The sequence below is a fragment of the Octopus bimaculoides genome, chromosome 5 (assembly GCF_046866305.1).
Source record: "Octopus bimaculoides isolate indiv1 chromosome 5, ASM4686630v1, whole genome shotgun sequence".
Classification (NCBI taxonomy): Eukaryota; Metazoa; Mollusca; class Cephalopoda; order Octopoda; family Octopodidae; genus Octopus; species Octopus bimaculoides.
Genome location: NC_142932.1, coordinates 47,382,920 through 47,399,291, shown reverse-complemented (window position 1 = coordinate 47,399,291; position 16,372 = coordinate 47,382,920). Strand labels below are relative to the sequence as shown.

General features: G+C 32.9%; 1 protein-coding gene across 3 annotated transcripts in view; it reads left to right on the top strand.

The window, feature by feature from the left end:
• Nucleotides 1-16,372, top strand: part of LOC106870492 (osmotic avoidance abnormal protein 3) — a 906,658-nt gene that overhangs the window by 120,040 nt on the left and 770,246 nt on the right. For all 3 annotated transcript variants that reach the window (XM_089352196.1, XM_089352197.1, XM_089352198.1), the window contains one exon: nt 16,125-16,294. In XM_089352196.1, the coding sequence (XP_089208322.1) occupies nt 16,125-16,294 (170 nt within the window). The remainder of the gene's footprint in view (nt 1-16,124; nt 16,295-16,372) is intronic.

Genomic DNA, 16,372 nt, shown 5'->3' with positions numbered 1-16,372 from the left:
GGCTCCATTTAATTGAACATTGCAATCATTACATTAATTTGAATGCAGGGCTATCCTCAGCTGCTTAAATAAATAGAATTTTTTAATCAGTTGGATGCATTAATATAATTTTACATAAATTTTCTAATAGAGCAAGGAGAGGGGGGAAAAGTCCATGTTGCTACTAATGTAGTTCAAAATGTACTACACTTCTAAGAATTGTATGAAGTTTGTTAGGGTCATAGCTTGTAATGGATTGTGGTTCATTTTTAATTTATTAGTCTTTTTTATCAACTATCAAATCTAAGGCCTAAGGACGGTGTCTGTTTAGAATGGATAGACAAAGTGAGTTGACAGTTTATAGTTGGGTATGGTCATGAATATTGTCAAGATTTTGGGAAATGTGTAAATAACTGTCTATAAAGGAGGCTGGGTAGGGGAAGACTCTAAATCAAGATGTTAATTACCAGTTAAAGGGAAAGACGCTAATAAAACCTATGATGTTAATACAGAGGGAATTATCATGGGTGATTTGCCAAGAAAATTATGACCAACTAACATAGAAGAGAAAACTGTACTTTTTGCACCTTTCAAACCCCACATAACAATTAAGGACCATAAAGTAAATTTCTTAACAGACACAAAAGTTAGACTAATCTGCCTCAATAAATCTGATCTATGTAAACTAAGTAAATTAATATTAGATAAATATATCACTACTATAAAAATTAAAATCACCCTTGAATTATGGTCAAATACCTATGATGCCCTTAACTGGTTATCCAAGATACAGAATAAAAATAGCTTTAAGTTCCTACAAATAGATATAGAGAACTACTACTCATCAATTAACCCTACAATTATTTTTGCCAAAAAACATACCTGAAGAAACTGGAGTAACTTGAAATAAAGTGTCTTTCTGTGCCCTATCAGTATTTGCGAAGGGAAGTCATCCTTCCCATCGTCAACCTAACGTGATATGCACGGACCCAAGTTTCTGGGTATTTACCCTTCTTCAGCACATGACAATCACTGATCTTCGATGCGAAGGAGTCCCAATGCAAATACATATATATCCTTTTTCCGTTGACAAAAAGTCACTAATCTTGAAAAAGTGTAAACAAGCAATAATAAATCTCTGAATGAGGTATAAACAGTAGCTGCATGACAACGTGAGACTCCTTCGCATCGAAGGCCGGTGATTGTCATGCGCTGACAAAGGGTAAATGCCCAGAAACTCGAGTCCATGTGTATCACGTCAGGTCGATGATGGAAAGGATGACTTCCCTTTGCAAATACTGATAGGGCACAGAAAGTGTGTTAATAGCCAGCTGGAGAAGGTGTTCTCCTGGGGCTACAAGCTACAGTAGCATCTACCCTTAGTGGTTAGCCACATTTAAGTGGCAAATATATTTCAGTACTGGTTTCGGTCATTGAGACTTTTTCAACTGTAAGTATGGAAAACAATTAAATTTTGGAAAAATTAAAAGAAAAGTTTTTTAAAAGAATATTTGCATAGTAGTCAAATACAAGAGGCATTTTCCTTGTTTCTGCCTCTCTCTGTCTCTCTTGTTTACTCTCGTGGGTTTGAGGTCATTGTGAATTCTTGGCAGAGGAGAAGAAGAAAAAAAAAAATGCAGGAGTGCTATGATAGTAGTATGATTCTACTACTATCACAGCACTCCTGCATTCTTCTTCTTCTTCTTCCTCTTTGCCAAGAATTCACGACCTCGAACCCACAAGAGTAAGCAAGAGAGACAGAGACAGGCAGAAACAAGGAAAATGCCCCTTGTATTTGAATACTATGCAAATATTCTTTTCAAAAACTTTTCTTTTAATTTTTCCAAAATTTTATTGTTTTCCATACTTACAGTTGAAAAAGTCTCAATGACCAAAACCAGTACTGAAATGTTTTTTATAAAATTATTTTAGCATTTTCTACCTTGACTTTTTTTTCCATATATATATATATATATATATATATATATATATATATATATATATATATATATATATACACATAAATACTGCTAAGCTCTTATTCAAGTGCTCTACTAGTTTTGTCAGCCTGGTCTATTTGTGGGCTCTAATTCTTGTTTTGTCAACATATTCATCATTAGCTCTGTTATATCACCGATGGTTAGGTGTTTAGATATGATGCAGTTATTTTGCTAGGTGTAATGTCTGTTAATTTGTAGCCAGGTCTTCTTTTAATGCCAGAATATAAAGAAGACATTTCAAATAAGAGATATGAATTGCTTCAACCAACCATAATCATGCCAATAACAAATTAAATGTTGATGTATTACACAAGATCAATGATTGTGAAAGGAATGTGAGGCCAAGAGGGGAAAGCTCCCTAAAGCAGTGGACATTGAAGCTACAATAGAATAATCACACAATAGAAACACTTGTGTGGAATAATGATCTAATAGGGGAAGCAGGAAAAATGAAATATGGAGAAAAATAACTAGATAACATATTAAATGGTGTATCTTGAATTTATCTGTTGTAATATTTACCATTAGTCACTCTAAAGATATTTCCTGCAGCTAAGTTTCTTATCTGGTTATTTATTGAAATTTCTGTAATCTTGTGAGTAAACTCTTCTCTAAATGACTAAATATTTTTCACACCTTTTAGTTTGTAATTATATCATTGCATGCAAGATCTACATGTGAAATAAAATGTATTTTTATTATTTTTGGAAAGGGTTATTAACAATGTTAAGTTAATGAAGAAAATAATCAGTAATATTTAAAATCTTTGTTGGAACTAAGAAAAAAAAAACCCCAACTGATTTCAAAAAGAAAAAAACAACAAAGTATAGAAAAACAAAGTATGCAAAAACACATTTATAATGCTTCATTTATAAATATTTAAAGCAGCAACTGCTTAATGAAACCTTTGTCAAGTAAAGATATATAAATTTTCTCTCAGAAATTGCAATTAAATTTAATCTTTGAAACCAATTCAATTTTTAATTTAATACTTTCTCTGTTTGAATTAACTTAGAAAAGTAGCCAGCCAATTTAGTTAGCAGGAACAATATTAACATAAAATCTTAACTAGATAATGAGTTGTCAAAATAATCTTAAAAGGAATTATTTGGCACCAATTAAAGAAAAAGTGTATAAATATATAAAAGTAAATGGCTATTTTGTAAGGATTCCATGTTTGTTGATGAAGTAAAATAAGATAATTGCTTCTGAGAAATATATCATTTAAGTGTTAATTGATAGAAAGAAAATTAAAGATAACCCTTTTAGTAATGTTGAAAGAATGTGTTATGTCAGTATTTCTTAGACTGATGATTTTATAAAGAAAGGGCCCTGCCAAGTGTAAATTTGATTATGAAATTTGTTTAATGCAAAGTTACTGATTTTAGAGTGAACATATGATATACTTTCAAGTAGTTATTCATTAGTTCTTTCACTTATAATAATATAAAGAATTGTGTAGAATTTGTTTTTCTTTTGCATATTAGTTCAAAATCACATGTTTTGTACTTATGTTAGCTCCTGCAATCTTTAGTATTTTGATGATCCTTAACTGAATACTTTATGTTAAGTATGAAGAACAAGTAACTTTGGGAGAATTCATTTCTCTCTAGGTTACCAACTGCAGTGGTAATTACAGCTACATAAAGTAAAATGACAGAATTGGGGATGATGTCCGCATAATAGATTATATATTTATTACAACTCTAGTACACTTGCACAGTGTACTATTGATATTGCATGATTCCAGATCAACTCTGACCAAGCAGACCTATGGCCTGTCGATATCAATTAAAGTTCAACCAAATCCTCTCCAGATTTCTTACTTCTTCTGGTATACTGTATTCAGGATTGCATAATCAAGTGTATCTCTTCTTTTTTTAAGACAGTTGCATAAGAGCTAAAAGTGATTGTAGAAGGTCAAGCAAGTATGTAGACCATGTAGAGATTCACTTGATAGCCATCTGCTGATGCTGATATCATTGTTATATTTGTATTAACTGGAACTATTTACTATTTTGGGACTAGTAACTCATTGGTAGCAATGATGTATGATCTCATCCTTTTATTGTCTACTGTTCCATGCTTGCATGGGTCAGACAAGATTTGCTGTGGCAGATTTCCTATGGTGGATGGTCTCCTGCTATCAACCTTCACCTGTTTCCAAGCAAGGTAATATTTTGCAGAAGTTGCACCATTTTTACAAGGAAAATTGTTACTAAACATGGCCACTTGTATGAAAATTGAGTTTATTTACAATTTGAGCATGCTGACAAGACAAGGACTCACACATACACATACATGCATGTATATATTATACACATACACATAAATATACAAGCACACACATTTATACACACAGACACACATATATAAATACATATGTTTCTATGGAAACATGAAATTTTTAAGCATATAGAATCGATTAGACCTTAGGGTATCGTATGTACATAGTGCCACCCGTACGTTTAAGTATTTTAGAAAGTAGCACTTTATTGATCTTGTGATTTAAAACCTATGATGTACCTCTTAGTTTAAAATCAGTGCATAGTTAGCATGTCCTACAGTATTAATATTCCTTTAGTTACTAGAATATCAGTCATTATAGATACAAGCTAAATAAGTAAATAAACAATTTTTTTAGTTTTAAATACCTGAATTATTATATATTATATATTTTCTATAAATCTTCTCTATTGATGTTACTAAGTTGGTATATATATTTCATCATGATCTTTCGTGATTAAGCTATTTTATATCCTTTTCTATGGTGTTCTACCCTACCTGATCATTTTTTAATACTTTATAATTGCCTTTAGATAAACCTAAATTTTTGTACCCTTATAAATTCATACTTAGCTTATATAAAACAATATGGGTATCTTCACAACTTAAAATTAAACTGCTTAGATTATAATTTAATTAATTTATAGTAAATTTGTTCTTTCACCTCAATGCTAAATCTTCCTGATAACCCTAAATTTTAACTTTATACAATATGGATATATTGTTTAAAAGAGTTTTAGTAATTAAGTCTTTTATCCCTTTCTTAAAGTGTCCAGTCCTCTTGATCTTAGTATTTATAATTGGCTTTATACAAGCAGCCCTTCTAATTAAGTACCCCTAAGAAGCTGTAATATCATGTATCGATTAACACTAATAACCTTTAAAATCTATATTATACCGGGGACCCCCTTCGGTCACAAATGACCATGGGATTGCACCGAGAAAGTTACCCTCCGAGGCACAAGTCTGGGCAAGGTTGTTTATGGAAGACCAGCAGTTGCCCATGCATACCAGCCTCCCCTTTCCACGCCACCGATGATATCTAAGGGAAAGGCAAAGACTGATACAGCTTGGCACCAGTGACGTCATAACTCATTTCTACAGCTGAGTAAACTGGAGTAAAGTGCCTTGCTCAAGAACACAACACACAGCCTAGTCCAGGATTCGAACTCAACTCACAACTTCACGGTCGTAAGTTTGATGCCTTCACATATTATACCTCTTAATTTAATTTAATATTAGTATATAATTAGCATGTCCTTTTAACAACAATTATTCTTTTAACCAATACCGGGTTTCAGTCTTGATTGAAATAAGCTAAATAAGTTAATAAACAATTTTTAGCTCATAATACTTAAATTATTATACATTTTCTATAAATCTTCTCTATTGAAGTTTATAAGGTATAGATATTTTATTATGGTTTTAGTGATTAGGCTATCTTTATTCCTTTTCTATGGTGCACTACCCTAACTGATCATTTTATTATTTTATAGTAGCCTTTAATAAATATAATCTTTGTACCCCTATTAATTCATACTTAGCTTATATAAGACAATACTGGTATCTCCACAACTTAAAATAGTTCGATTTAATTAAATTAGTATAAAGTTAACATGTTCTTTAACCTCAGTGCTCCCTTATTAAATACCAGTTAAATCCAATTGATCAATCTCCATAGATACTATCTAATAAGTTAATATTTAGATAAATAATAAGTATAAAAAATATCAAACTATTTCTTTGTAATTTTCTTTTCCTCCCTCTATTGAGGTAAAATTTGGTATATACTCAAAAGTATTCAAAGAAGTTTTATCCTTTTGTTAAAATTTCATTCTTAATAATCTTCTTGATTATCCTTAATTTTAACTTTATACAATAAGGCAATATTGCTTGAAATGATCTTTAGAAATTGCTTGATTTATCCCTTTCTTAAAGAGCTCTACCCTCCTGATCTTAGTATTTATAAGGGCCTTTATATAAATAACCCTTCTAATTAAGTACCCCTAAGAAACTATAAATGTTATGATTGGAGTAATAATAATAACTTCTTAAACCTATAATATAACCCTTAGTTTTAAAAAATATAAAAAAAAATAGTGTAAAATTAGAACGTCCTATAACTTTAGTATTCCTTTAGCTAATACCAAGTATCAGTCTTTTAATGATACTAGCTAAATAAGTAAATATATAACTTTTAGTCTAATATATTTTGAATTATTATACATTTTCTATAAATCTTCTCTATTGTTGTTAATAAGCTACATATACTTTATCATGTTTTTAGTGATTAAGCTATTTTATTCCTTTTCTATGGTGTTCTGCCCTACCTGATTATTTTATTTCTTTATTATTTTATAATTAGTCTTTATTTATTTATAAAATAAATCTAATTTTTATACATCTATTAATTGACACTTAGCTTATATAAAACAATACTGGAATATTCACCACTTATAATAAACTGCTTAGTTTATAATTTAATTGATGTATAGTTAGCATGTTCTTTTACCTCAGTACTCTTTTATTAAATACCAGTATATACCAATTAATAAATATTCACAGATATCATCTGATGAGCTGGTATTTAAGTATATAATATGTATAAATATTAAACTATTTCTGGATAATTTTCTTTTCCTCCCTCTATTATGGTAAAAGTTTGGTATATACTCAAAAGTATTCAAAAATTTTTTATCTTTTTGTTATAATATTCTTCTTAATAATCTTTTGATTAACCCTAAATTTTAACTGTATACAATATAGCAACATTGTTTAAAATATTTAACTATAGTACTACATGATAAGATTTCCCATGTTTCATTATCAATGGTCTGCTAGTGGCCGCCCCCTTAATTGTCAGTTAACATCTTGATTTTTATGACTATACAGACTATGATTTCTGTCTGCTCTCTCAGCCCTACCCCTAACAGACACTGCCCCTTGTTCTCTTGGCCTTAGATATAAAAGGATTTGATAAAACTAGTCTATAAATTAAAACTGACCCCATAAAAAGCAGTGACAAGCAAAAAATCTGTAACAAGTTTTTTTTTCCTGATACCTTAGTAGCTTCTAAGCAGAAGGGGAGGCAGCATGTTCTTTGTCTATCTCCTTAACTTCTTGGAGATTTTAGGTAAAATTATACTAATCTGTCCATCTGTTTTAATTTAATTAAATTCTATGTCTTTCTACAGCTAAAAATTGCTCTGCATTTTAAATTGATGTAATGATTGCATTGTTCAATTAAATGGAGTTGTGTGAAATGATCATACTGCATTACCTCTGCATATCCTTGTTGCTTATTTTGATTTTAATCACCTTATTTTGAAATTGTATGGATAATACTGTACTAAATTCTGGTGCCTCAACTCAAGTTCCATATTCATCTGAATATAAATACATAGGTGTGTATATATATATATATATATATATATATATATATATATATATATATATATATATATATATATATATATATATATATATATATATATACCTAGGTATGTGTATATATATATATACCTATGTATATGTGTGTATATATATATATATATATATATATATATACACATTCATATATATATATATATATACACACGCACATACATATATATGTGCTTACACACAAACACATATATTCTAGTTAGATAGATACAATGGGTTTCTTTTCAGTTTCCATCTACTGAATTCACTCACAAGCTTGTGGCTGGCTTGTGGCTATAGTGAAAGATACACGGCTTAAGATGCCATGCAGTGGAACTGCACCTGGAACCACATGGTTGTAGAGAAAACTTCTTAATCACACAGCCAACCTTTTCTGTCATTAACTTTTGCATGCTTTTCTTAGTCAAAGAATCTTTTTATTATATCACAGAGGTCTTTGAAGATGCAGATCAACCAGTCTTAACATCAAAAAAGAACAACTCCATGAGCATTTTGTTGAGGCAGGGTATTAACATTTACACACACCACACACACACACACACCACACCAGTGACCCGGGAACAAAATTTGCTTAGGGGGTGCAAACTCAGTTCCAAAATTTGGCACTACTGGAGAAGTGTGGATCCAAATTCTGGGAGTGTGCATGTCACAAATTTGCGCATTTAGTCGAATTTAGCACACAGGTAAAAAATGAGACGCGCGCTACTTGCTGTAAATGGAGGGTTGGTTATCCATCTAATACAAGAAGAAAATTGCAGATAAATTGAATAAAAACATGAAAAATAACAAAATGATATTTCATTGAAAAGTAAACCATTCTGAAAGATAGTTCAGAATGTTTTCAAAACATTTATCTCCAACTTTTCCCATATTTTATTAAGGGTTAGGGATTATGATTAGGGTTTAGGGTTAGGGTTTAGGGTTAGGGGTTAGGTTTAGAGTTAGGGTTTAAAGTTAGGGGAGATGAATGTTTTTTCAGTATTCAATGATTATTTTTCACTTTTATATTCAACTTATCTGCAATTTTCTTTTTGTATTACATGGATAACCCCGCTCCTTTTACAGCAAGTAGCGCAAATCCATGCATCTCGTCATTTGCCTTGTGAGCTAAAATTTGTGACATGCGCACTCTCAGAACTCGGGTCCACACTTCTGTAGTACCCAAAATTTTTACAAACAAGGTGAAGTTTTCTAATTTGGGTATCAAAACAAACAAATGTTCAATAATAATAATAATAACTTTTATTATTATGAGGATCGACTGGAAAGTTAACAGGCTGACCAATATATTCTCATAGAATGTGACCAAATGAAGTTCATTTTTAAATATTAGGATCTTTTCTGCTTGATTTCACCTTCTGAAATTTTCAAATTAAGCGAAAATTTTCAAATTTGATATATTGGTGTAATTTTTCCCGTTGAATCTGATGCTATTCACTTATTCCAGAAAAAACTTTAGAAAACTGTAACAGAGGTTTAAAGTTTGATCATTTTCCCTCCATCAGAGAACAGGATGTGGAAGCTGGCATTTTATACAAGGTGACAACATTACAATGTTAAAACATTCAATGATGGAAGTTTTAATAAAGTTTTGTGAAATGTTGGATAAACATTCTGTTGATTTAGTTCATGTGAACAATACACATTTTTGAAATTGGAATAAAATTGGGGCAATTGAAAAGTGAAAATCAAACAGAAAAGATCATCTACATACTTCTTTCAGCGATTCATTGCTTCAATTGCCTTGGAAAAGAAGCTATCCTGTTAGTTAAACAAGTTTTCAACAGCTGATAAGACATCATCACTATGATATTGGTTCCAAACCGAGTATTTTTTATATATATATGTAGGGGATATAGATAATAAGACGAGGTCAAATCACTAAAGTAGGGAGGGTGGCTTAGCAGTCCAAAGCCAATCACACACAGCAGCCATCGAAACCAATTACTTGTGCACTGGAGTATTTGTTCCGATGAAAGAAAAACATACTCGACAGTTTTCCTTGCGTTTGGCCTTGATAGCCCTTCGCAACTGCCTTAGAAAGGTGGCACAGTACAGCACTCTCCATTGATGGTGAGAGCCTTTTGAAAGTAGTCAATAAACACGATGCTTTTTGCAATCCAAAATACTGAGGCCATCACCTTCCCTGCAGATTAAACGATCTTGATGCCCTTTAGAGTAAGTGTTGAAGAGTGTCTCTACTTTTAGATTATCTCTTATTCTCTAACTCAAAATGATGAACCCAACACATTTAAGGAAACTGGATTTGCCTCAAGCAATGTCAGATATTATCGAAATGTGATCAGCCTGGTGCCCTATTAATCAGGTGTCAGAAGAAGCAACACCCACCAAGTAGAAACTTTCATCATGCCAAATTTATTGTGTAGAATACTCTCAGCTCTCACACATGATATGCTAATAACATTAGCAATTTATATTTTTTCTCCGGTGGAGGCAGTTGCAGACTGTTCAGATCATTAGTCTTCTCAAAATTATTTCTGCTTAAATCAGTTAATCAGTTTTGCACTGTTGATAAAACTGGAGCATCATCCTCCGATATATCAACATGTTCTTGGGGACTAAATCCTTTTTCTACAGGTACTTGATAACAGCATGATGCCAAATTTTGTTCATCTTGAAGAGAAGTCACTAATAGTTACTTATGAAATTTTCTCTGAACATTCAAATGTCAGTTTACCAAGAAAGAAATAATGAAGCTATAAGAAGTGTTAAAATGGAAGTAAGCCGAGCTTTTGCATCACTCCAAAATACACACGTATATGAAAAAAACTGTATCAACATATTCCAAAAGTTTTCCTACGCTCACACGTTTTGTTAATGAAAGATTTCATGAGGATGTGCAAAGTGTTTTCATCGTATATTTTTTTATGTACATGCATTATGGCACAATGTGTAAGACGGTGTTGTGTCATTGTGGTACGGAGCCAGGTCTTCAAATGGCGAAGTGCACTGAATGTTCTTTTGCTTGAAGCAACAGATACAGGTGAAGACAAGACAAGCTGCATTAACGCCAACACTTGTGGCATACTAGAACGAAAAATAGCATCGGACACTCTCCATTTATCAACTATATCATTAAATAATTTAGGCAAATTTTCCCTTTCCGTCTATAGGCTAGCAAGAAGTTTGATTTGAGATGACAGTAAGAGCAAATCAAAAGAAGCAGGTAGATGTGCATTTTCAAAGTTAAATACTCCACAATTGACTGCTGACAACAGCAACTCCACTCGCTCAGAGCATACACGCATTCTCTCTTGCTGAAACTGGCGAGTTAATTCATTTTCGATGACATCCACTATAGAGAAAAATTGCTGACGCCAGTCATTGGTGACAGGAAGAGCAACTTCTTCAGTAGTTGTGTGCCTAAAGCGCAGTGGTGTGTTTTTAGATCGCGAAATGTTGGGCATTTTCACTAAGTCAGAAGAGGATACTTCATCAAAATATTTTTCAAAAACCTTCTCACTTCTCATTTTTGAAAGAGAGTTTTTCAACTTTTCAATCAATTTCAAGCAATCACCGGTTGTCGTGCCTGGACGCTGTAAGCTACGTGCCACTGGCTCACATACCCCAAATATATCCTCAGCGATTTTAATGCCGAACAAAGTGGAAGCTTTGCCAGATAGTTTTAGCAGCCCTTTAACAGTAGCCTTTGTTGTTGCTCTTAATGACGAGTCATTAAGAAGGTCAAGCAAAAAATTTTGAATATTCTTATAATTGTTTTCTGCTCATTTCAGTGCTGTTGCTCTAATGCACCACCGAGTTGGACACACTGCTTGCAACATGATGACATTCTCACCACAAAGATTTGTCCATTGTGCTTTTCTTTCTGGTAACTTTTACAAAAATGGCGTGTTGATGAACAAAGTTCAGTGCATCAGCTACAAAGGTAAACTTAGAACTAACTTCTTGGAGGACAAGGTCTAGAGAGTGGTTTCCACAGTGTACAAAATATGTACCTGGGAACAAATTTTTCAATCGCATTTGTACACCTGAAATGTTTTCACTCATTGTACTTGCACCATCAAATGAAAAACACCATAGCTTTGAGCCAAGTGAAATGTTTAGGCGACAAAAAAATCTAGAAAAATCTTAGTCAGTGTCTTCGAAAAGCAGTCAGGGGGATTATAAAAACCTGGAAAATCCTCATTGACATTCAGGTCTTCAGAAACGTACTGGACAGTGAGTGATACTTGTTCCATGCCAGAGCAATTAGTGGTAACATCACATATAATGCCAATAAATCTGGAATTTTCTACTTTTATTTTGATCTCATGTAAAATGTTATGAGCATATGCCTCTAAAATTTCATTTTGAATTGTATCAGAGAGGAAATTGTCCCGACGCTTAAACCACTGACTTACTTCTGCACTGCATTCTTCAGCAAGTTCCCTTACAAGATTTACGAAGTTTCCCATAAGATTTTGAATTTCTGTTGAATACAACATGGCAGATGATTAAAAAGGGCAGACACAAGAAAGAAAAAAATAAGTAAAGAACCACGTATAAGGCCACTGAATTGTAACGAAAGAACTCTGGTCGAACAAAAACCTGAAAAACAAATAGTGAACATCAAATAAATAGTGCTTGTGTTTTTATTGGCAAAACCAGCAACATGACCTCCCATCCAATATGCTTCAAAAGACGATAGGCTATACTAGAGCACCGTCTTTTATTTGAACAAATCAACGCCAGGAATTATTCTTTGGAAGCTTCGTATTAATTCTATCGCCTCTTTTTTCGAACCGCCAAGTTACAGGGGCATAATCGCATCAACATTAGTTATCAGGCGATGGTGGGGTGACATTCAGACACACAAATACATACATTCGTATGTATATGCGTGCGTGTATGTGTGCTTGCATATGTACCTACCACCTACCCCTCTCTCTCTCTCTCTCTCTCTCTCTCTCTCTCTCTCTCTCTATATATATATATATATATATATATATATATATATACACACACACACATACGCACACACACACACACACACACACACACACACACACACACACACATATATATGATAATATACGGTAAAACCATATAACTGGAGGAGAGCTTACTTTACAGGTAGAGAAGTGGGTAAATATAAATGGACCTCGTAACGATACCAGCTACCAAATGGTTTCACGGCGAATTTGGGCCCCGAGTGACCTTAGTAAAGTTATTGGGGAGAATCCCGAGCCGATTATCGTGGTCTATTTATATTTATATATATATCGTATATTTATAAAGAGGGCAAATTTAGCCATTTCTCCGTAGATTGAAAAAAAGATGAACAACCTTAATCGATTTTCGGACATTATTGGGTTCTCATCAGATGCGTAGTGGTTCAAACATGAAAAATAGAACTTATGTTGAGTCAGACTCAATAAGTATAGATTTATTGATCGGCGAAAGTTACATAGTGACTGAAGGTTCGAGAGTTTCGTGCAGAGGCACTTATCAAACTAATTAAATCAACGTTTTCTATATAAAACAAAAAAGCAGGACAGTATCGGAAACACATATAACACAGATACGCAGGAAGACTTTTGATTAATAATATGACAGAATTAAGGCAAGATAAAAAATGAAAGTTGTCAATATATAAGGCATTCTGCCTAAACTACGTCTTTAAGATACGATTTGTTAGTAATAACGCTAAAGGAAACTATTTCCTAAGGAAAGTAAAGATTTAATGAAAAGGTGAATCAAGACTAAAGTTGGAGTTGAAAAAAAAGGCACTTACCCAGGCAGTGGTCAAGCAGTAAATGGTATGGAATACTGAATGGTCGTTTTGTACAGAAAGAATTTTGAAGGGGTTTTATTTTTAGACTGGGGTCAAACGGTCGAATCCATTCAACCATGTTTTAAGTCTTTAGCAACACCAATTACAAAGAACTTGGGAGTGGTTCTGAAAGATGGAGAGAAGTATTGACAGACAGAAACTGGGTGGGAGCTGTCTTCAATAATTCAAGTAATGCTATATATTCAAAATTAACCATACATGCTGGTTTTGTTGTTGTTATTGTTGCTGCTACTGTTGTTATTGTCACTTATTTTTTTGTATTTTGACGCTACTTGCCTTCAGAAGTTAGTGGTCCTAAACTCCCTAGGGAATTTTATGCCAGCTTCATCACTTTTATTTATTTATTTATTTTTATTTATTTATTTTTTTTTTGAAACGAGATCGAAATAAGCATTTTATACCGATAGATTTTAGACACTTTTTTTCTGAAACTGGTAAGATTATGTAGGAGTTGAAAAAAAAGACACTTACCCAGGCAGTGGTCAAGCAGTAAATGGTATGGAATACTGCACACACACTGCACTCTCCACTGCACCCTCATGTAGTCCCGCTCCCACATACACATATATGCAGAATATAGGCTTCCTACAGCTTCCATCTGCCACTCACTTGCAAGGCATTGGTCAACTTAAGGCCATAGTAGAGGACACCTGTTCAAGACACTGTGCAGTAGGACTGAATCTGAAACCAAGCGGTTGGAAAACAAATTGCTTGCAAAATAAACCACAGCTAAGCCATACTTTGTGCATTTAGTTTTATAGGTGTAAAAAATGGTGTTGTGTCAAAGGTAGCTTAGCCATGTGATAAAAATAGTTTGATAAAAATATGTACCTGACTGAAATAAGTACTGGAGTCAGTCGGATTGTCTGAAATCCCTGAAGACAGTGTCCTAACATAACTGCAGTTTGATGCTTGAAATGAGCAAAACAATAAAAGAATACAAGTGTATCCAAAATAGAAAGAGCAGTGCCCACAAGTTTTACTAGGTCTTTCAGACTCTGGTATGATGGCAATGATTTTGTTGATAGAAAGGAAAAAAAAAAAAACAAGACAAAAGAGACCCTCTCCCCTTGAAATTTGTAGCCTTGCACTAGCGAAGAAGTTATTATTTTAGAGTTATCTTGTTAACTCTATTATCAGGTTTAATGATGATTGGTAATATTACATTCCACAGATTGAGCTTAAAGCATCACTAAGAAAAACATGAAAAGAAATTGTACTGTCTGCTCCACTCCTTCCACTCAAAATTATAAATGTTTTGCTATCATTATTTAATTTAGCATTTAGATTCCAATAAATGATTCTAGTAAATGATTGACATCTGATATTATCATGGTGATATACAAGAAAATGAATATGACTTTTGATACATTTGCAATAAAAATTATCATATCTCTGGTTTTCATCTATTTTCATTCATACAGAAAAAAACAATTTTTCAAAATTTTAATCATGCAGAAAAAGAAATGTGAAGCATTGCATTATGTAGAATATTAGTGGGACATTGTCCACAGAACTTCTGAAGTGTTAACACATTACATGCCAAAACCTAGTGTTCTACTAAGTAGAAGACTGTGATGAGTTTACTCTGTCCGTGCACGCACGCGCGTGTGTGTGTGTGCGTTGCATTTTTGTCCAGAGAGAGAAGAATCAAAGAATCAGTGTCTACAGCATTTGCAGACCTTCCTAGAACTAATGAGGTTGAAGAGGTTTTGTTAGAAGCATTTTGGTTGTGTGAAGCTTCTGTTTCATCTGATATATGGGGACACTATTCTAATGTGGGATCAGTAAAATTTTTGGAATTTGTACACTATTAGTTATAAGTGTGTTACTTTACTACATGCACTGATTGTATTTTGGTAATTTTGATGGTAACCAATTTGTAATGTCCTTATTTTATACATAGAAGTAGTATACATATGGAATAAGGGGTTTAGGTTATCATGTAGATAGTGCTTGTGCCAGAGAGTTTAAGGAGTGAAGTGTGATGTTATTTACATATGAATGTATCTGGTTGGAAGAAACAATTAGTGGGTCATTGATATAGGCAAGAAAGAGCATGCACAACATTGCTGAGCATTGAAACCTACCAGAGTTAATGGAATATGAGTCAAAAGGCCTTTATCAACACATACTGCAATAGAAATGTTTGAAAATAATCATATGATCCAAAGATTGCAAGAGATATGAGGTAAGAGTTGAATGGATCTCTTGTAGGCAATTTTTCCAAATGATTTTTGTGTCTGGAGTATTAAAAGGCTTTGCTGATATTATTGCTATATGTTATTTGTAAGAATCTTTGATCAGTTCTACTTGGATAGAATTGTAATAGAGAACATTATATGCAACCTGTTGGTTGCATATAACATTCCCTAAACTAACCTTAGTAACATTTTGAACTCAGAATGTAAATGTGCAGGACTAAATAATGTAAGAACATTTAGTCTGACACTCTAATGTTTTTACTACCTTACCAATGTATGTTTTTTGATAGTTCCTGTGTTAAGTTCAAATATTCCTAGTGGTGTTGTTTCAAGAAGGAGAATCACTACGACGAAGATGATAATGATGGTGTTGATCTATTTTTTTTTTCCTTTCAGGTCATTTGAGCACATATTTGAAACAGTGTCTATTGCTGAAAACACAAAATTTCTCATACGAGCTTCATATCTTGAAATTTACAACGAGGAAATCCATGATTTACTTGGGAAGGATACAAAATTGTCAATGAGTTTGAAAGAACACCCAGAGAAAGGAGTTTATGTTCAAGGTAAATGAAAGAACTAGTTTTATTACCAAAAGCTATATCCAGATTGTTTATTGCTACTTGTGTTCATAAATATTTCAT